General features: G+C 46.2%; 1 protein-coding gene across 1 annotated transcript in view; it reads right to left on the bottom strand.

Moving 5' to 3' along the window:
- Nucleotides 1-20396, bottom strand: part of MMEL1 (membrane metalloendopeptidase like 1) — a 184108-nt gene extending 163712 nt beyond the window's left edge. The window contains exons 1-2 of the mRNA XM_040430054.1: nucleotides 19949-20396; nucleotides 19497-19660 (exon numbers count right to left, since the gene is read on the bottom strand). Coding sequence (XP_040285988.1) covers nucleotides 19497-19660; nucleotides 19949-19998 — 214 coding nt within the window. The 5' untranslated portion in view covers nucleotides 19999-20396. The remainder of the gene's footprint in view (nucleotides 1-19496; nucleotides 19661-19948) is intronic.
- Nucleotides 20397-22115: the final 1719 nt, after the last annotated feature.

Here is a 22115-nt window from a genome sequence, read left to right as displayed (position 1 = left end):
AACAGTTCTGTAAAGAGGAATAGTCAAGAATTATTCCTGACCGTTGTGCACGTCTGATCTGCAACTACAGGAAACGTTTGGTTGAAGTTATTGCTGCCAAAGGAGGTTCAACCAGTTATTAAATCCAAGGGTTCACATACTTTTTCCACCTGCACTGTGAATGTTTACATGGTGTGTTCAATAAAAACATGGTAACATTTAATTCTTTGTGTGTTATTAGTTTAAGCAGACTGTGATTGTCTATTGTTGTGACTTAGATGAAGATCAGATCACATTTTATGACCAATTTGTGCAGAAATCCAAATCATTCCAAAGGGTTCACATACTTTTTCTTGTAACTGTATGTCTTATTAGCTGGTCTGCAGTGAACCGACATTGTCATACTGCCATTGTTGGGGTGTATTAATGGGAAAATTAAGTATGTGTTATTAGCCGTTCTGTGGTGAATTTACATTGTCATACAGACATTGTTGCGCTGTATTAATAGCAAAAATAAGTATGTGTTATTAGCCGTTTTGTGCCGAATTTACATTGTCATTCAATGGTAAAATTTGTTTGTGAAACAGCTTTTTTTGAGAAAATTGATGGGTAATTGTAGACTTCCTTTTGCTGTACGGACCGAATTACGTCGATTAGCCCTTCATTGGGGAATTGTTTTTGTGAAACAGCTTTTTTTGTGAAAATTGATGGGTGATTGTAGACTTCCTTTTGCTGTACGGACCGAATTATGTCGATTAGCCCTTCGTTGGGGAATTTTTTTTGTGAAAAAGCTTTTTGGGGGAAAATTGATGGGTGATTGTAGACTTCCTTTTGTTGTACAGGCCGAATTACATCAATTAGCCATTTGTTGGGGAATTTTTTTTGTGAAACAGATTTTTTGGAGAAAATTGATGGGTGATTGTAGACTTCCTTTTGCTGTACGGACTGAATTATGTTGATTAGCCCTTCGTTGGGGAATTTTGTTTGTGAAACAGCTTTTTGGGGGAAAATTGATGTGTGATTGTAGACTTCCTTTTGCTGTATGGACCGAATTACGTCGATTAGCCCTTCGTTGGGGAATTATTTTTTTGTGAAACAGCTTTTTTGGGGAAATTGATGGGTGATTGTAGACTTCCTTTTGTTGTACAGGCCGAATTACGTAGATTAGCCATTTGTTGGGGAATTTTTTTTGTGAAACAGATTTTTGGGGGAAAATTGATGGGTGATTGTAGACTTCCTTTTGTTGTACGGACTGAATTATGTAGATTAGCCCTTCGTTGGGGAATTTTTTTTATGAAACAGATTTTTGGGGGAAAATTTATGGGAGATTGTAGACTTCCTTTTGCTGTACGGACCAAATTACGTCGATTAGCCCTTCGTTGGGGAATTATTTTTTTTAAACAGCTTTATTTGGGAAAATTGATGGGTAACTGTAGACTTCCTTTTGCTCTACTGACCAAATTTCATCGATTAGCCCTTCACTAGGGAAGCCAGAGCAGCCAGAGGAGCCACAGGGCGATGAGGAAGAGGAGGCAGAGGACCCAGACACACCGTGGCAGTATGCAGTGGAGATGGAGGCAGGGAGTCCCTCCGAGTCACTTGCACAAATGGCCCAATGCATGCTCACTTGCTTGCATAGTGACAGCCGAATTGTCACCATTCGGCAGAAGGATTACTTCTGAATCTCCACCTTGTTGGACCCTCATTACCGGTCCAAAATGGGGGTCTTTTTTTACACCCGCTGAGAGGGAGGAGAAACTGAACTACTATAGAGACATCCTATGTAGTCAGTTGGCCACTGCCTATCTGCGCCATCGTTCATTCTCTGCGCTCACGTTCCACTGCCATGGCTGCTGGGGAGGGGTGGGGTGGCAAGAGCAGTACCAGCTCCATCAGCAGCAGCCTGAGTCTAGAGTCTCTGATGAGCAGCTTTCTTCACCCGCATAGTGATGAAACTACTCACCAGCAGCTAGACATAGAGAAGGACCTGAACCAGTAGGTGGTGGCATACTTGGACAGCACCCTCCCACCCCACATTGAAGATCCGCTGGACTACTAGGCAGCCAAACTGGATTTGTGGCCGCAACTGGCAGAGTTTGCTCTGGAAAAGCTGTCCTGCCCGGCCAGTAGTGTGGCATCAGAGAGGGTGTTTAGTCGGCGGGGCCATAGTTACCCGAAGAAAAACTCACCTGTACACCCAAAATGTGGAGAGACTGACCTATGTCAAGATGAATCAGGCGTGGATCAGCCAGGATTTCCACCCACCAATGCCTAATGCATCAGACTAGATCATCCATGGTGCCACACCTACACTTTGAAAAAAGAGACCGGGTTCTTCTGGCTACCTGCCTCAGCTACTGTTCTGATGCTGCCACCCGCCTGATGCCACACATCGGATGCCAAGTGCTCCTTCTTTCACCCACCATCTTCAGCTGGTACTGGTATTGCCACCCACCTCAGCACTATGTCACCTTGCCACTCTGTGGCCTCCTGATGCTGCTGCCACTTTCACGCTATGTAACCTTGCCACTCTGTGGTCCCCTCATGCTGCTGCCACCTCCACACTATGTCACCTTGCCACTCTGTGGCCTCCTGATGCTGCTTCCACCTCCACACTATGTCACCTTGCTACTCTGTGGCCTCCTGATGCTGCTGCCACCTCCACACTATGTCACCTTGCCACTCTGTGGTCTCCTCATGCTGCTGCCACCTCCACACTATGTCACTCTGCCACTCTGTGGCCTCCTGATGCTGCTGCCAACTCCACACTATGTCACCTTGCCACTCTGTGGCCTCCTCCTGATGCTGCTGCTGCCACCACCACCACACTGTCATTGTGCCACTCTGTGGCCTCCTCATGCTGCTTCCACCTCATCACTATGTCATAGGGCCACTCTGTGGACTTCTCATGCTGTTCCCACGCTCCCCACGTCATGACTGGACCACTATTTTGCCTTTCGGCCTGGCTGACATTATCATTTATTTGAAGCTTCTTCTGATCTGTCAGAAGGAAGTAAAAATGAGACGCACAACGGATCCTGTCTGTGTAGCAGCTGTAAGGCCTGTAAGGTCCCATCAGAATTGGCTTGTGATTTGGTAGCCAAAATCAGGAGTGGGTACAAAACACAGAAGACATGCAAATATTCCATTCAGGTGTCATCTCTGTTTTGGATCCACTTCTGTTTTTTTGGGCATTAGCAATACTGATGGATTACTGACCAAATGCTGATCGAGTGAAGGCGGATGCTCAACAGACAGGATCCGTTTTTTGTGGCTTATTGTTCTGATGGATCAGAGGAAGGGCAAAATAATCAGTGACGTCAACACAAACTTACTGCTGACACCCTCCACTCTGTCGGGGGGCTCTACTTGTATAAGTGTTTAATAGACCAGGTTCTGTAGACATCTATGTGGAATCAGCTGACGACGGTGTAAAAGGAGTGTGCTTCTTCTTGGCGCTAACATCGACCTGTAAGTCTGAGTTCATACTTATTTATTTGGTCAGTTTTAGTCCTGTGACTGCCCAAATAAGTGAAGTGTGCAGTGATTCTAAGAGCGACACCTGTCTTCATGTCATACTGACTCACAGTATTGTTTCACTACCACAGCAAACTCCATATGTGTGTTACTGCAAGGCACTGTGTTCTACACTATAAAGGCTCTCTGCAGCCAGGAAATAGCAGTTTTTAACTAATTTAGCCACAAATAAATTGAGATAGAACGAAATTTTTTCAAAAATTTGGCGAACCAGCCTGCCTCGCTGACCATCTGAAATTGGAGGATTCCACTGATGTTAGTGTAATATGCAGGGCCGTTTGAAGGAATTTGGGGGCCCCAAGCAAAATAGACATGGAGGCCCCCCCCTCCACGCCCTACCCACCTTACGCACGCAAAGCCTACAGGAACCACAGTATAGCCATACAGTTTAAGTTCACCCACACTTTATATAAATAAAAAAGGAGGTTTACAGTGCAAATACTGCTGTTGCATTTAATGTGCATGAAATTTGAACAGTGCCATCCACAGATCCCTCCTCCCCTAAACAGTGCCATCCACAGATCTCCCCCCTAAACAGTGCCATCCACAGATCCCCCCTAAACAGTGCCATCCACAGATCCCCCCTAAACAGTGCCATCCACAGATCCCCCCCTAAACAGTGCCATCCACAGATCCCCCCCTAAACAGTGCCATCCACAGATCCCCCCTAAACAGTGCGATCCACAGATCCCCCTCCCCTAAACAGTGCCATCCACAGATCTCCCCCCTAAACAGTGCAATCCACAGATCCCCCCTAAACAGTGCCATCCACAGATCCCCCCTAAACAGTGCCATCCACAGATCCCCCCTAAACAGTGCTATCCACAGATCCCCCCTAAACAGTGCCATGATGGCACTGTTTAGGGGAGGGGGGAATCTGTGGATGGCACTGTTTAGGGGGGATCTGTGGATGGCACTGTTTAGGGGGGATCTGTGGATGGCACTGTTTAGGGGGGATCTGTGGATGGCACTGTTTAGGGAGAAGATCTGTGGATGGCACTGTTTAGGGGAGGGGGGATCTGTGGATCCCCCTACTTGCCATCCACAGATCCCCCCCCCCCCCCCGACGCTCACAGCAGTATATTTATAAACTAATCAGTAACTACTTTAACTTTAATCATTGCTCATTGCTGAGCTCTTTACTTGGATTATTTGGATATCTTACTTTGTCTTAGCTCCGGTAATAGCAGGCAGTGCGGGGGGCGGCGCTCACTCACTGACGTCACGCGCCTGTGCCACCTAGTGGGAGGAGCAGGCGCGTGACGTCAGTGAGTGAGCGCCGCCCCCCGCACTGCCTGCTATTACCGGAGCTAAGACAAAGTAAGATATCCAAATAATCAAAGTAAAGAGCTCAGCAATGAGCAATGATTAAAGTTAAAGTAGTTACTGATTAGTTTATAAATATACTCCTGTGAGCGGCGTGACCCTGTATATTTTAACCCCCAGGCAAGCGTCCCTGTCACCATGGGAACGCCTGGGGGTTAGAATATACCATCGGATTTGAGTTTTTACGATCTCACTGAGAATATACCATCGGATCTTCTGAGTTACTTAGCCTTAAAGGAAGCAAAACAAGCACCGGCTCTGCTTGGCCCCGGGCCAGCTCGGGGCCCCAAGCAATTGCTTGTTTTGCCTGTCTGTTAGCGACGGGCCTGGTAATATGTGTGGGTTTCTTAAAAGGGTTTTCGGGGAGAAGAATATTGATGACCCATCCTCCAGATAGGTCATCAGTATCAGATGAGTGAGTGTCCGACTCCCAGCACCCCACCAATCAGCTGTTTGAAGAGGCAACGGCATTCCGTTGAAGGCTGCAACCTCTATTTAGGCCCATTCATCAGTCACATTCACGCCCTTTGTGCAGCTCAGTCCTATTCAAGTGAGTCGTCTTGGGCTGCAGCACAGCCAATATACCTGTCACGGTCATATTGTTGTTTGACTGTGACGCGGTTGCCGTGCAAACTCGTTGCTGGTGGCAACGTGTAGTTTTTGGTTTGCACGTGCAATTCCCCTTTAAGGTGTGCCTCCCTGCTGTTTGGTGTGCTAGGGGTTAATCTTCCAGCTAGTGGGGATTATGGTGTATCCTGGGTGTGGCCTCAAGCTTGTTATTTACCTGTGGCTTGCAGGCTGGGGGCAGTGGTTCTACAGCCTTGTTTGGTGATGGAGCTCTACTCCTTGCCTGGGTGATTCTGCCCAGTCCTTGAAGGCCACCTTATTGGACATAAATTGTCTTTCCTTATGTTTGCTCCTGGTTCCCTACCTCACTTGTTATTTGTTAGGTGTGGGTTTATGTTCAGGGTGTGTTGTACGTCTTCATGGTTGTTACATGTCTGGGCTGTTGTTGGTGTTTGTCCCTACATGTATGTTTGACGTTTGCCCTGTATGTTGAAGCCTGTATGCAGCGCTGCTTGGGGCTGCCATGCACTGTGTGAGCATGAGTGGCTCTGGCAGAGTTGGTATGCTGTATTCCTGTGTGGTAGTTTGTACTGTGACTTGCTGTGTGTTCGGGCTCCTGTACTGATGCTCGGGTTCCAGTTGTGGAGGCTTCAGCAGGTAAATGAGTTGTTATGTTGTTCTTACCTGCCGATCCTCTTGCTGTGTACGGTCTCTCCCTTTCCCTGCTTCTAGGCCTTTAGAGACTCCTGTTCCTCCGTGTTGTGGATGAACAGGTCGACTCTCCCCTGCTCCTATGTGAGGGATTATCAGGGAGACTCAGGATATTAGGTATCCAGGGTATGAGCCGTCCCACCATCAGGGTCCGCTCATACGGTTAGGAGTTAGGGAGAGGATTAGGGACGCAATAGGAGGTGACCTGCTCCCTGATCCCAGCGTCCTGGCCTAGCAGCTACCCTTTATCTCTTTTTATTGTACGGTGGGGGGTTTCCCCCACTCCCTACCGTGACAATACCACGTGCAGCGATGTGCTTGATATGCTGTGAGGAGGGCTATGTGCTTGTCCGAGTGCTGCGGCCCTTTTAAACAGCTAATCGGGGTGGGGGCTTGGAGTCGGACCCCCCACTATTTAAATAATGATAGCCTATCTTGAGAATAGATCATCAATACTTTACACCTGGAAATCTAATTTTTTACTTAAAAATGCACAAAATCCTCTGCATCTGCAGTTGACACTATCTTGCTCTGGTGACTACAGTTTCCATCCCAATTCAGAATAAATCTGCAAATAAATAGTTCATTAACCTCCTGCTGAGACCAAAGCCTCCCTTCTAGAGATCAACAATGGAATAACAATGGGAAGTTGTAATCTCAGCTCTCTCCAATGTTCTGATATGCATCACGACTGCTGTGCGGCAGTCACGCTACAAGACCGTGGGGGTTATGAACTCCCGTTCTACACCAGTTTTCTGATGCAGAAAAGTCACAAATATTCTCACAATTGATGTTTTGTGACAAAATTGTGAATTTTTTAAGCTATTTTAGCTGCTTGATGACTCTCAAATCTACCTCTGTTAATAGTTTAATGCTTATTGTATTTGTGTTTTTATGTTTTATGTGTAACCCCTAACATTTTCAGCGCCATGGAATTAATGACGCCATCAAATAATTAATAATATCCAGAATCCTGGCATGTCTATCAGGTATCTCTTTATTCTTCTCCTCCCACTTCTTAAAACTGAATATGGAGAAAACAGAAATCTTCTTTCCCCATCATTCAGCCCCGCTACCAGTCGTATCGACTAAACAGCACCATGCTTTCTCAAGTCTCACAGGATAACGTTTGGTTCTGCCCTGTCCTTTAAGCCACACATTAAAAACCTTGCCTCCACCTGCCGCTTTCAAGTCCAGAACATCTCTCGAGTCAAATAAAATGCTAGTGCACGCCCTCATCATCTCCCTCCTAAACTACTGCAACATCCTCCTATGTGGCCTCCCATCCAGCACTCTCGCTCCTCTCCAATCTATTCTCAACTCCGCTGCCTGGTTAATCCTCTTCTCTCGTTTGTCCTCTACCTCTCCTTCTGCCATTCCCTTCACTGGCTCCCAAGTGCCCGATGAATTTAGTTAAAAATACTTTCAACTACATATAAGGCCATCCACAATCTGTCCCCTCCTTGCATCTATGACCTGCTTTCCCGATACATCCCCACACGTCATCTCCGATCCTCACAGGACCTTCTCCTCAGTTCTCCTCTCATCTGTTCTTCACACAATCTACAATATTTCTCAGGTGCCTCTACCCTACTCTGGAACTCACTACCCCAACACATCAGGCTCTCCCCAACATCCAAACCTTCAAGAGTAACCTGAAAACCCACCTTTTCAGGAAAGCCTACCCTTTGCAATAAGCATGCTGCCACAACACAGCCAAATGAGCACTTATACCCTCACCTACATGGGTGCACCTAGCCTTTCTGTTGCCTGAGGTGAAAACTGAAACGGCGCACACCCCCAATGCCAATTTCTTAACCTAACCCCTTTGCCACAATGAAAGCGCTCATTGACCATGGCCCTTCGTCTGTCCCCCTCTTGCCCCTGCCTGGTGCTGCCTGAGGTAAAACGCCTCACCTGGCCTCATTGGTGGTGCACCCCTGCTCACCTACTGTCTTCTTCTCACTTCCCTTGTAGATTGTAAGCTCTCGTGGGCAGGGTCCTCTCGCCCTCTGTACCAGTTTGTTAATAAGTTAAAGGGGTTGTGTCACTTCGGCAAATAGCATTTATTATTTACAGAAAGTTAATACAAGGCACTTACTAATGTATTGTAATTATCCATATTGCTTCCTTTGCTGGCTGGATTCATTTTTCCATCACATTATACACTGCTCGTATCCAGGGGTTACGACCACCCCACAATCCATCAGCAGTGGCCATGCTTGCACACTATAGGAAAAAGCACCAGCCTATAAGCACTCCCGCGGTCTCGGCCACCAGATATTATGTAGGTGCACCCCCACCTAAACGCACAGCACCATGGAATTAATAGCGCTTTCAAATACACTGCTCAAAAAAATAAAGGGAACACAAAAATAACATATCCTAGATCTGAATTAATTAAATATTCTTCTGAAATACTTTGTTCTTTTCATAGTTGAATGTGCTGACAACAAAATCACACAAAAATTAAAAAATGGAAATCAAATTTTTCAACCAATGGAGGTCTGGATTTGGAGTCACCCTCAAAATTAAAGTGGAAAAACACACTACAGGCTGATCCAACTTTGATGTAATCTCCTTAAAACAAGTCAAAATGAGGCTCAGTAGTGTGTGTGGCCTCCACGTGCCTGTATGACCTCCCTACAACGCCTGTGCATGCTCCTGATGAGGTGGCGGACGGTCTCCTGAGGGATCTCTTCCCAGACCTGGACTAAAGCATCTGCCAACTCCTGGACAGTCTGTGGTGCAACGTGACGTTGATGGATAGAGCGAGACATGATGTCCCAGATGTGCTCAATTGGATTCAGGTCTGGGGAACGGGCGGGCCAGTCCATAGCATCAATGCCTTCATCTTGCAGGAACTGCTGACACACTCCAGCCACATGAGGTCTAGCATTGTCTTGCATTAGGAGGAACCCAGGGCCAACCGCACCAGCATATGGTCTCACAAGGGGTCTGAGGATCTCATCTCGGTACCTAATGGCAGTCAGGCTACCTCTGGCGAGCACATGGAGGGCTGTGCGGCCCTCCAAAGAAATGCCACCCGACACCATTACTGACCCAATGCCAAACCGGTCATGCTGGAGGATGTTGCAGGCAGCAGAACGTTCTCCACGGCGTCTCCAGACTCTGTCACGTCTGTCACATGTGCTCAGTGTGAACCTGCTTTCATCTGTGAAGAGCACAGGGCGCCAGTGGCGAATTTGCCAATATTGGTGTTCTCTGGAAAATGCCAAACGTCCTGCATGGTGTTGGGCTGTAAGCACAACCCCCACCTGTGGACGTCGGGCCCTCATATCACCCTCATGGAGTCTGTTTCTGACCGTTTGAGCAGACACATGCACATTTGTGGCCTGCTGGAGGTCATTTTGCTGGGCTCTGGCAGTGCTCCTCCTGTTCCTCCTTGCACAAAGGCGGAGGTAGCGGTCCTGCTGCTGGGTTGTTGCCCTCCTACGGCCTCCTCCACGTCTCCTGATGTACTGGCCTGTCTCCTGGTAGCGCCTCCATGCTCTGGACACTACGTTCACAGACACAGCAAACCTTCTTGCCACAGCTCGCATTGATGTGCCATCCTGGATAAGCTGCACTACCTGAGCCACTTGTGTGGGCTGTAGACTCCGTCTCATGCTACCACTAGAGTGAAAGCACCGGCAGCATTCAAAAGTGACCAAAACATCAGCCAGGAAGCATAGGAACTGAGAAGTGATCTGTGGTCACCACCTGCAGAACCACTCCTTTATTGGGGGTGTCTTGCTAATTGCCTATAATTTCCACCTGTTGTCTATCCCATTTGCACAATAGCATGTGAAATTGATTGTCACTCAGTGTTGCTTCCTAAGTGGACAGTTTGATTTCACAGAAGTGTGATTGACTTGGAGTTACAGTGTGTTGTTTAAGGCCTCTTTCACACGGGCGTTGCGGAAAAATGTGCGGGTGCGTTGTGGGAACACCCGCGTTTTTCCGCGCGAGTGCAAAACATTGTAATGCGTTTTGCACTCGCGTGAGAAAAATCGCGCGTGTTTGGTACCCAAACCCGAACTTCTTCACAGAAGTTCGGGCTTGGGATCGGTGTTCTGTAAATAGTATTATTTTCCCTTATAACATGGTTATAAGGGAAAATAATAGCATTCTGAATACAGAATGCATAGTAAAACAGCGCTGGAGGGGTTAAAAAAAAATTAAAAATCATTTAACTCACCTTAATCCACTTGCTCGCGATGCCCGGCATCTCCGTCTGACTCTTTTACTGTATAGGACCTGTGGAGAGCATTAACTATAGTTTAAGGACCTGGGATGACGTCACTCTGGTCATCATATGGTACGTCACATGATCTTTTACCATGGTGAATCACCATGGTAAAAGATCATGTGACGTACCATGTGATGACCGGAGTGACGTCATCCCAGGTCCTTAAACTATAGTTAATGCTCTCCACAGGTCCTATACAGTAAAAGAGTCAGACGGAGATGCCGAGCATCGCGAGCAAGTGGATTAAGGTGAGTTAAATGATTTTTAATTTTTTTTTAACCCCTCCAGCGCTGTTTTACTTAGCATTCTGTATTCAGAATGCTATTATTTTCCCTTTTAACCATGTTATAAGGGAAAATAATAAGGTTTGGGTCTCCATCCCGATCGTCTCCTAGCAACCGTGCGTGAAAATCGCACCGCATCCGCACTTGCTTGCGGATGCTTGCGATTTTCACGCAACCCCATTCATTTCTATGGGGCCTGCGTTACGTGAAAAACGCACAAAGAGGAGCATGCTGCGATTTTCACGCAACGCAAAAGTGATGCGTGAAAATCACTGCTCGTGTGCACAGCCCCATAGAAATGAATGGGTCAGTATTCAGTGCGGGTGCAATGCGTTCACCTCCCGCATCGCATCCGCGCGGAATACTCGCTCGTGTGAAAGGGGCCTAAGTGTTCCCTTTATTTTTTTGAGCAGTGTAATAATGATATTTCCCTGAGTGTTGGCAGGAGGAGACAGGCCACTGGCAGGAGCTCCACAGCCCGACTAATTTACTAAAGTGTGGCAAAAAATTGGAGCGCATTGCGCAAGAAATCGACTCCAACTTGAAAAGAGTAGCGGAGTAACACAAGGTATGTTTGTAGTCTGTTACCATGGAAACCCAGAAGTCTGCATAAGTGCTGTACACACAAAATATTGTTCTGTGACCCTGGTCTTTAGGTACATGATCATATTATTTTTGAAATTAATGGAAAAACTTCAGAATGCGATCAAAGACCATAGAGACTTTATTATGCAGCAAACAGAGAACGCGTTTCCAGACTGACAATAATGACCCTTACTCATGGTCGTATTATGGATCTGTGTGTATTATAGGGTTAATATATTGTGCCTCCACTTCATCTGGTGTTGGTTAATTTACATAAGGCCTGTGATAAAAAAAAAAGACATATTCCAACCCTGCAGCCTTGACTTGAATGAAGTTGAGATGCAATACCAGACACAGCCTACAGACAAAAGGGGCGCTGTTCCTGTAAAGACATCATACCCTCTATTCTGATCCTGAACAACCCCTTTAAGACACTTTTCTGTTTATAAACATCTTGTTATATAAATATCTGATAATATATTTATGACCACTGACCACAGCAATGAATAATTAAGCCATGTTACACGCTGGAAGAGACGACTTCTGCAAAGTGATTCATTTTTCATGACCTCTTTTTTTCTTTTGCAAGTTGGAAGTTTAGCTTTTCTGAAAATTAATTAAAATCATTTTCCAAACATCCCTGCTCCGGGTGTTAATAATTCACTAAAAGACACTCTGTAATACTAACAGCAACTGGCAGTAATTATCTGCACGGGGTTTAGTTACTGGCGATGACTGCGGAGCTGGAGCTTCACACAACACGCTGTAAAATAATACAAATCTTCTGCAGCCACAGATTAACCGCACCTAATGAGCCTGTGGGTCGGACTCTTGCAAATATTTCAATAATGTATTATTGCTAATTTATTATTATTTATTTATCATTATGCAAAATGTAAATGCAATAAAAAATTATATTTCAAAACAATGAAAGAATAGACAATAAATATGGAAAAATAAACAAGAAAAAATAGTTCACAATAAAGATAAATAAAATCTTACAAAAGAACTGAAAAAATATTTACAAATAAATAATTTATTTATAATTTATTATTTTATCATCGGCATCATACTTAATAATAATAATTACTGCAATTCAAAACAAGGACTAACTTGGTATTTTCCTGCCATCTCTGTTTCTATAAAAAAAATTGGTAGGTGACCACTAGTATTTCACAGACCCTGAAGAATCCCCTTTATTAGGGCTCATGCACACAAACATATTTTCTCTCCGTGTCTGTTCTGTTTATTTTTTGCGGACGGTATGCGGAACAATTAATTTTAATGGGTCCGCAAAAAAAAAACAGAAGTTACTCCATGTGCATTTAGTTTCCACATGTCCGCAAGTCTGTTTTGCGTTACGGACAAGAATAGGACTGTTCTATTAGGGGCCAGCTGTTCCGTTCCGCAAAATACGGAATGCACGCGGACATCATCCGTATTTTTTGTGCATCTGTTCTTTGCGGACCGCAAGATACATAAGTTCGTGTGCATGAGCCCTTAATAAATGTATATTGCTATGCATATTTTCTCCCCCCTTTTTTCCTTTCTTGCACTGATTTGCCTGAGTATCAGTCTCCACTGTTGTTTAGGAATTATGGGGGTAATTTATTATCCAGAAATACGCCTATATTAGGCATATTTTTGGCGCAGATTGCGGCACAATGGCTCACGCCAGGTCCAAAATAGTGGGCGTGACGGGGAAGGGGACAGGCCGGCAGTCCCGTCTCATTCATCATTTTCACATTCATCATGTAAGACAGCTCGGGTTTAAAAAATGACCCCCTATATTCAGAAATGGAAAGACCAAGGATGAACACCACTTTAAGGCTCCATTCACACGTCCGCAAAATGGGTCCGCATCTGTTCCGCAATTTTGTGGAACGGGTGCGGACCCATTCATTCTCTATGGGGACGGAATGGATGCGGACAGCACACAGTGTGCCCCGATCTTTGGGTCCGCAGCTCCGCAAAAAGATAGAGCATGTCCTATTCTTGTCCGCAGCCTGCGGACAAGAATAGACATTTCTATGGGGGTGCCGGGCTGGTGTGTTGCGGACCCGCAATTTGCGGGTCCGCAACACACCACGGACGTGTGAATGCAGCCTAAGTCTCACCCAGATCCACATTGATCTTGAAATCTTTGACCATATTAACTAGAGTAATAAATACAACATGGTACTGGAACACTAATCAGAGACATATAATCTCAAAAGCACAATATAAAAAATCTGTCAAAAACTAGACTAAGGCCCCTTTCACACGGGCGAGAATTCCGTGCAGGTGCAATATGTGAGGTGAACGCATTGCACCCGCACTGAATCCGGACCCATTAATTTCTATGGCGCTGTGCACATGAGCGGTGATTTTCACGCATCACTTGTGCGTTGAGTGGAAATCGCAGCATGCTCTATATTGTGCGTTTTTCACGCAACGCAGGCCCCATAGAAGCGAATGGGCCTGCATGAAAATCACAAGCATCCGCAAGCAAGTGCGGATGCAGCGCGATTTTCATGCATGGTTGCTAGGTGACGATCAGGATGGAGACCCAATCTTTATTATTTTCCCTTATAACATGGTTATAAGCGAAAATAATAGCATTCTTAATAGAGAATGCTTAGTAAAATAGGGCTGGAGGGGTTAAAAAATAAAAATAAATAATTAAACTCAGCTAATCCACTTGTTTGTGCAGTCCGTCTCATCTTCCTTCTACTTCTTTGAGGACCTGGGAGGAAAAGGACCTTTGGTGACATCACTGCGCTCATCACATGGCCCATCACCATGGTAATGGACCATGTGATGGACCATGTGATGAGCGCAGTGACATCACCAAAGGTTATTTTCCTCCCAGGTCCTCAAAGAAGAAGAAAGAAGAAGAAAGAAGACAAGCCGGACTGCACAAACAAGTGGATGATGTGAGTTAAAAAAATTTTTTTTAATTTTTTTAGCCCATCCATCCCTATTTTACTTAGCATTCTCTATTATGAATTCTATTATTTTCCCTTATAACCATGTTATAAGGGAAAATAATAAAATATACACAACACCGATCCCAAACCTGAACTTCTGTGAAGAAGTCGGGGTTCGGGTCTGGGTAACAAACATGCAGATTTTTCCCGCAACGCACCCGCACCTTGTCCCGCAACGACCGTGTGAAAGAGGCCTAACATTTTACAGTTTAATTAGGAAAGCATAATTGAAATAACACAATGAATTCTTATGCTTTTCAGAACATGAACAAATGTACAGCCAGTAACCAACTCTCTCCTGACACCTATAGGTCAAAAAGGAGGACAAATATAAGGAAAAGGGGACCCGTCCCCTCTCCTGATATCTCTGTTTTAGTAACTACTTGCATTCCCCATGTAATAACAATTCAGGAGCATCTATTCTTATGACTCTATGTTGTGTCACTCCCTTTATTATTCCTGCTCGAAGTTATAAATGAATAACTAGCGGTTTGCACTGAAGGTCCAGCTGGGTGTTACCAGTTAGAGGTATGTCCCTGCACAGTTGGACAATGGCAGTGCTGATTGTATAGTGTCAGACTGTGCAGGGACCCCCCCCCCAACTGCTAACACCTAGCTGGACCTAGAGTGCAAGCTATTAGCAAGTCACTCACAATGCTCTGTGCTCCCTCTAGTGGTGGCTGCAGGCAAACAGCTTATGAATGTATGAATACACGTAGACATATGTTATGTTAGGAATGAGCGGCACCTGTTCTACTTTACTGGCAGATAAAGTGGGTGAGGCCAAGGGTAACTTTTTTAATGAAATTTTTTTTTTATTAAAATGTTATCAACTTAATTAAAAAAATGTAAATTCATCATACATCTGGGGTTTTCTTTTTTTGCACCCTGCATCGCCGGGGAGTGATTGACACACTCATTCTGGGAAACTGGTTGGGGCTGGGGGCTACTAACATTTGCTATTGGCATTCCGTCATAATAGAAGTCTATGGGCTGCAAAACGGATCAATCCGGTTTCCGTTATGCAGAGGACTCCCCTCTACTCTAAAGGCAGACCTTTATAGAAACGTGTTATGGTCCGTGGTAACGGAATCCATAACGCAGTTCACCTTTTACCCCCAAACGAAGTGTGAACGAATTTCATAAGCGGAAATTCTCTCATCTCTAACCAGTATCAATGAAGATAAATATGCATGAGAGAGTTTTGGGCTGAAATTATGAGGTAACTTTACCTGGGACCTCTATGGGAATCCTCAGATGGTTGATCATGATGCCACCAAGGACCATACAACAAACTCATCTAACCTACGGTAGCAGAGCTCAAACGCCCAGTTAGACACCGGCTAGAGATGTCTTTAAATGATCACAGTGGCTCAGGTTGTGTGATAAATCTGGCGCATGGTCTACAGACTGCCTCTTTATTTTGTATGGAGCGATGGATCATAGCTCTGCTGGCTTAGAAAAGCTGCAGATTTTGGTGAAAGTACCATTTTGCACCAAAATTAGTCACTTTTCTGACACCCTAGACACTTTTCTCAAAATGGGGTGGGGCGTAGGCAGGAGGCATCTAGCTGTGGGCGGGGCATGGACAGGATGTGTCTAGCTGTGGGCGGGGCATCGGCAGGAGGCATCTAGCTGTGGGCGGGGCATTGGACAGGAGGCATCTAGATGTGGGCTGGGCATGGACAGGAGGCATCTAGCTGTGGGCGGGGCATGGACAGGAGGCATCTAGCTGTGGGCTGGGCATGGACAAGAGGCATCTAGCTGTGGGCGGGGCATGGACAGGAGGCATCTAGCTGTGGGCTGGGCATGGACAGGAGGCATCTAGCTGTGGGCGGGGCATGGACAGGAGGCATCTAGCTGTGGGCTGGGCATGGACAGGAGGCATCTAACTGTGGGCTGGGCATGGACAGGAGGCATCTAGCTGTGGGCGGGGCATGGACAGGAGGCATCTAGCTGTGGGCGGGTCATGGACAGGAGGCATCTAGATGTGGGCGGGGCATGGACAGGAGGCATCTAGCTGTGGGCTGGGCCTGGACAGGAGGCATCTAGCTGTGGGTGGGGCATGGACAGGAGGCATCTAGCTGTGGGCGGGGCATGGACAGGAGGCATCTAGCTGTGGGCTGGGCATGGACAGGAGGCATATAGATGTGGGCTGGTCATGGACAGGAGGCATCTAGGTGAGGGCGGGCATGGACAGGAGGCATCTAACTGTGGGTGGGGCATGGACAGGAGGCATCTAGCTGTGGGCTGGGCATGGACAGGAGGCATCTAGCTGAGGGCGGGGCATGGACAGGAGGCATCTAGATGTGGGCTGGGCATGGACAGGAGGCATCTAGATATGGGCTGGGCATGGACAGGAGGCATCTAGCTGTGGGCTGGGCATGGATAGGAGGCATCTAGCTGTGGGTGGGGCAGGGACAGGAGGCATCTAGATGTGGGCTGGGCATGGATAGGAGGCATCTAGCTGTGTCCGGAACCTACAAGGCTGGACAGATTTACCAATATGTGTAGCAGAGAAGTGGCACATGTTACATCCGTAAACTACACCAGCTTCCGCTGATTTCATTTGCTGGCACATGGACCTCCCGAGGATGCACCATCAGCGTAATGCCAGCGATTTTTCCTATTAATATTGAGGTCAGAAATGCCCCCCCCCATGACTACTTTTAGTTGTCTTAAGTTTTTAATGCCAGAAAGGTTGCTTATTTTGCTGCAAAAAGGTTGTCTCCTAGATCACATCCCTTTCCTGCTAACCCACACCACTTTTCAGAAAAAAACATGCTGAGTTTGAGAGTAGATGCCACTATTGTGCCACATTTGGCGCCAAAGATGAGTCCCAAACGCAATGGTAAATCTAGGACAATGAATTCAATGAAATAAAAGGGGCCTTTAAAGGGAACCTGTCACCAAAAAAATCGCCTATTAAGCTGTTCAGAGTACCTTATAGTGCTACTGTGTCCTATGGCACTTTTTCGTCCTTTTCCTGTATTTATCGTCACTGAGAAATCGATGTTTTAATCAGCCGCTGCCCCGTGTTTCAAGTCAGGCTTGAAGTCAAGGGTGCAGTGGCCTAGGCGTCTCCAATCCTGCTTTTCCGGCCTCTCGCCGCCTCGATTGACACGCCGCATCTCAGTGCCAGGACCGCGCTCTCAGCCCGCATGCGCAGTAAAGGGCTGCTGTAGCGCGATCCCGGCTCCGGCTCGTACACTCAGCCAACTTCAGTCTCACTACTGCGCATGCGCCCGCCAGCCTTACATACTCGCGCTCTGTATGCGCAGGAAGAGAAGATGCCGGGCGCCATGTGCAGTCGCAAATTGCGGATCCGCAAAAAAAACGATACCGGTTGGTGTGAGTTCCGTATTTTACGGAACGGAATGTCCTACCATTTGTAGAACATTCTTACCCTTGTCCGTAAAATAGACAAGTATAGGACATGTTCTATTTGTCTGTGGGTGCTGCAGAACGGACATACGGATTGAAGTGAATGAGTCCACATCCGACCCGCAAAAAATGCGTATTGGATGCGAAAAGAAAACAGTTTGTGCCCTAAATGGAACAGAGTAATGTTTAACTACTGCCGGCAATCGAATTACCGGCAGTCCTATGTAAGGTCGCTGACATAGCACGTTCCACTACATCGGCACTATTACATCGGACAGACTTAGCCCTGCTACATCAGTATATATATACGTATATATATAGTGGCTTGGCAGTGACCGGCACATAATGACTTCTACTGGTCAGAAATCAATGCTGCTCCAGTGGCTGCTGCTCACAAGGTGTAAAGAAATATTCCAGGGTTTATAGATTTCTATAGAAAGCAATCTGTCTCTTCTCTTAACGGGGTAATCATGCATGACAGGCCGCAGTTAACCCTTCACTACTGCGGTTTCGCCTCAGGAGAGCATCCGGCTTCTTCAGAACCATAAGGTGACCTAGTGATTTAACGAATGAGTGGCTAATTGCAGAGGGTTATTGATGATAGGACTGGAAATGTGTGTCATGTCCAGGCAAATAATGCACACACAGTGTGTGTATAGCAGAGCTGAGCTTGCCAAATGATGAAATTGACAGATCTAGCAGGGTTGAGAGGGCTAGATGTATCAAGCTCCGGTTGCCAAATGTAGCAGAACCGAGGTTGCCAGGTCTAGCAGGATTGAGATTGCTTCATATAGTAAAGCTGAGGTGGCTAAATGTGGACGTGAGAGTGACAGATATAACAGACCTGAGATTCCAAATGTAGCAGAGCTGAGATTGCTTCATGTAGTAGAGCTGAGGTGGCTAAATGTGGGAGACATTAGAATGACAGATATAATAGATCTAAGATTCCAAATGTAGCAGAGCTGAGATTGCTTTATGTAGTAGAGCTAAGGTGGCTAAATGTGGGAGACATGAGAATGACAGATATAATAGATCTAAGATTCCAAATGCAGCAGAGCCGAGGCTGCCTGATCTAGCATGGCTGAGATTGCTTCATGTAGTAGAGCTGAGGTGGCTACATGTGGGAGACATGAGAATGACAGATATAATAGATCTAAGATTCAAAACATAGCAGAGCTAATTTTGCCAGATCTAGCACGACTGAGATTGCTATACCTAGCTGTGTTCATGTTGTTGGCAGGGTTGGTATTGCTAAATGTAGCAGAGCTAAGATTGCTAAATATATCTCTGCTGAAATAGCCAAATATAGCAGTGCTGAGATTGAGGAGCAGATATTATCATAAAGTAGCGTTTCACATGGTTGGTATCCTGAGTGTATTTTTAGTGTTTTCTTAGAGCTGAGATGGCCAGATGTAGCAGTGCTAAGGTCTCTTTATGCAGTTGGCACAGTTCATGGTGACTGACCTCCATAGTCCTATCTGTGGTCTTACACAGGACTCCAGGTAAACCTACCACATTCTGGACAATGTATAAATAGGGTTTACAAACCATCTCGACTCTACTACTCATGTTGGTTCAGTGTGCAGACTGGCAACGGGTGAAATAAGATGTTTTTTATTGAGGTTTTTCTTAGGACTGCAGGTAAACGGACTACATAATTGTAGCACACAGAACTATCATTGTACATGAATGATACAGTCCCAAAAATCGTATACACATAAACACACACACACTCTCAGATGTTGGTGCAGCAGAGCCGAGATTGTCGTAGTGCTACCACAACGAGGTTTTCTATAGAAGGAAAAATGCACCAATTCAGCACTGCTATAGTACAGACACATCGATTAACCATTGCAGCGCCAACTGACCACATAGCGACATATAAGATTAGATGCCTCTTACCTTTATTAGTTGTGTACAGCACCAAGAGAGTAATAAGACCACAGGTCATCAAGAACAGCAGCACAGAGAGGCCAATTTCTACCACGCTCCAAGACTTTTTCACGGATTTATTGGATTTTTCTACTATGTCCATTTGACTCTCAGATTTCCCCATAATTGTAACTCTTCAAAAAGAAAAAAAAAAGAAGAAAAAAAAAAAAAGATATTAAAGCGACGGAGCCTGTAATCTGATGCCCACAGCCTGAGCAGCTGATAGGAAGAAGAGAAGGAAGAAAAAGAGAAATAGAGAGAGACAGGGGGGTGCAGATATAGAAACACTAGAGGCAGGGATGCAACCAAATGACAGCGAGCAGGGAAGAACGCACATCGGGGCGGGGGGAAAGGGTTAATAACAAAGGACTATGAGGACAGCGACTGCAGCGGAGACATTGCGCCAATCATCCTATAATTACATGTATTTCTCCATCTGATTGTCCACGGTTTTGGCTGCTTCATTTTCCATTTTCCCCCACGTGTGTTATGAAATTAAGAATTAATTTTTGGGGGGTTTTTCCTGCGTTTTTATCCTGCGTTTTTTTTTTTCTTTTGGTTTGTATTGCAGAGTCCAGGGACTGAATACTATGGATGCAGCAGTCGGTGTAGCCGGCAGATTACATCCATGCAATGAGATTGTGCTTCCTCTCCAGACCTCATGGAATCAGCAGGGGGGATTTATTGACCCTTATGGCGATGACAGCCATAGGATCTGCTTAGTGTATTGGAAATCATAGTCATTACAATCCCTGCTGACTGCTCCAGGGCGTCTTCTGTCACAGCAGGATCCTACGGTGTCTCCCTAAGTGCCGCCGCAGCCAAGTGTCCCCCTCGTCACTCCTTGCTAACTCCTTAGGAAAACTTCTGTGTTCCAATGAGCAGCTTCAGGGCTTGGAGTAACTATATCATCTCCAGTGGGTGGGGAGGGAGGTTTAATAAAACAGAAAAAAAAGCAGGAGGGAGGGCACAGACAGCCACAAATTCCCCTTGACACTATATATATGTATTCAACTATATTCCTCGTGTTATTTGTGTGCCATTGAGGATGGCAGGTGCCTACTGAAATCAATGGATGCCCACAGCAGGGTGACCTGAATGTACTAGGTCCAAATGTAAAATTGTGACAGGGCCCCCACCTTCCGCGGGCCATTGATAGCATCTGATGTGGAAGGCACCAGGGTCCAGTTGCGACTACTACCTCTACTTCCCTGATGGATGCCCATTTTGTTTCGGTAGGCGTCTGCCTATGCTCCAGCATGGCACTCAGTGGCGGATCCAGAGCCTGGTCTCGGGAGGGGCGCTTCCAGATTATTTTCTGTCCGCCGCCACAAAACAATGGTGGTTATAGAACAGACTCCACAGTGTAGAGGTATACTGTATATTGTGTGGCACAATGTAGGCTATATGTGTATAACAAACATATTTCACATGAAAACTTACAATTACTTGGCTTGGCCCTTGGGGATCTCGGACACCACTTCAACACTTTGGCTGGGGGGCTCGGTGGAGCTGATGTTGTGTTTTATCCTAATGAGAAAGATTTCATAATAAGGATTTGGAGAAGCGGCAGAGGGATAGCAGAGCAGGGAGAGGCTGGTGCTGCTACTAGGGGGTCATACCATGGGGGAGTAATAAAGCCCCCCCCCAATAGAAATAATTTTCCTTATAATGTGACAGTGCAAAAAATACCCCCTTGTAATGCCCCCAGATGAGCTAATGTCCCCATAGTGCCCCTATAATGTGCCAGTATAAAATACCCCTATATAGTGCCCCCAGTAAATGCCCCCATAGTGCTCCACTCCCCCCTTCCTCCTAGTGCCCCCCATAATGTACCAGTATAAAATACTCCAGTAGATGCTCTCAGTGTCCCCAGGACCCCCATAATTTGCAAGTATAAATTACCCCTTCTTAGTGCCCCCCGTAGATGACCCCATAGTACTCCTCTCCCCCCTTCCCCATAGTACCCACCATAATGTGTCCCAGTATAAAATTCTACTGTACAGAGCCCCCCATATAAAATACCCGTTCTTTGTGGCCTCAGTAGATGCCCCTATAGTGCCCCCAATAATGTGCCAGTAACAAGAGCAACCCCCCAATCATGTGCCAGTAATAACGCCCCTCCCATGTGCCAGTAATAAAAGCCCCCGATGTGCCAGTAATAACTGCCCCCCATGTGCCAGTAATAACAGCCCCCCATGTGTCAGTAATAACAGCACCCCCCATGTGCCAGTAATAATAGCCCCCCTCATGTGCCAGTAATAACAGCCCCCCATGTGCCAGTAATAGCCCCCATGTGCCAGTAATAACAGCCCCCATGTGCCAGTAATAACAGCCCCCATGTGCCAGTAATAACAGCCCCCCATGTGCCAGTAATAACAGCCCCCCATGTGCCAGTAATAACAGCCCCCCATGTGCCAGTAATAACAGCCCCTCATGTGCCAGTAATAACAGCCCCCCCATGTGCCAGTAATAACAGCTTCCCATGTGCCAGTAATAACAGCCCCCATATGCCAGTAATAACAGCCCCCCCATGTGCCAGTAATAACAGCCCCCCATGTGTCAGTAATAACAGCCCCCCCATGTGCC

The sequence above is a fragment of the Bufo bufo genome, chromosome 1 (genome assembly GCF_905171765.1).
Source record: "Bufo bufo chromosome 1, aBufBuf1.1, whole genome shotgun sequence".
Classification (NCBI taxonomy): Eukaryota; Metazoa; Chordata; class Amphibia; order Anura; family Bufonidae; genus Bufo; species Bufo bufo.
Note: the sequence above shows the minus strand (reverse complement) of the source record. Positions and strands in the feature narration are given on the sequence as shown.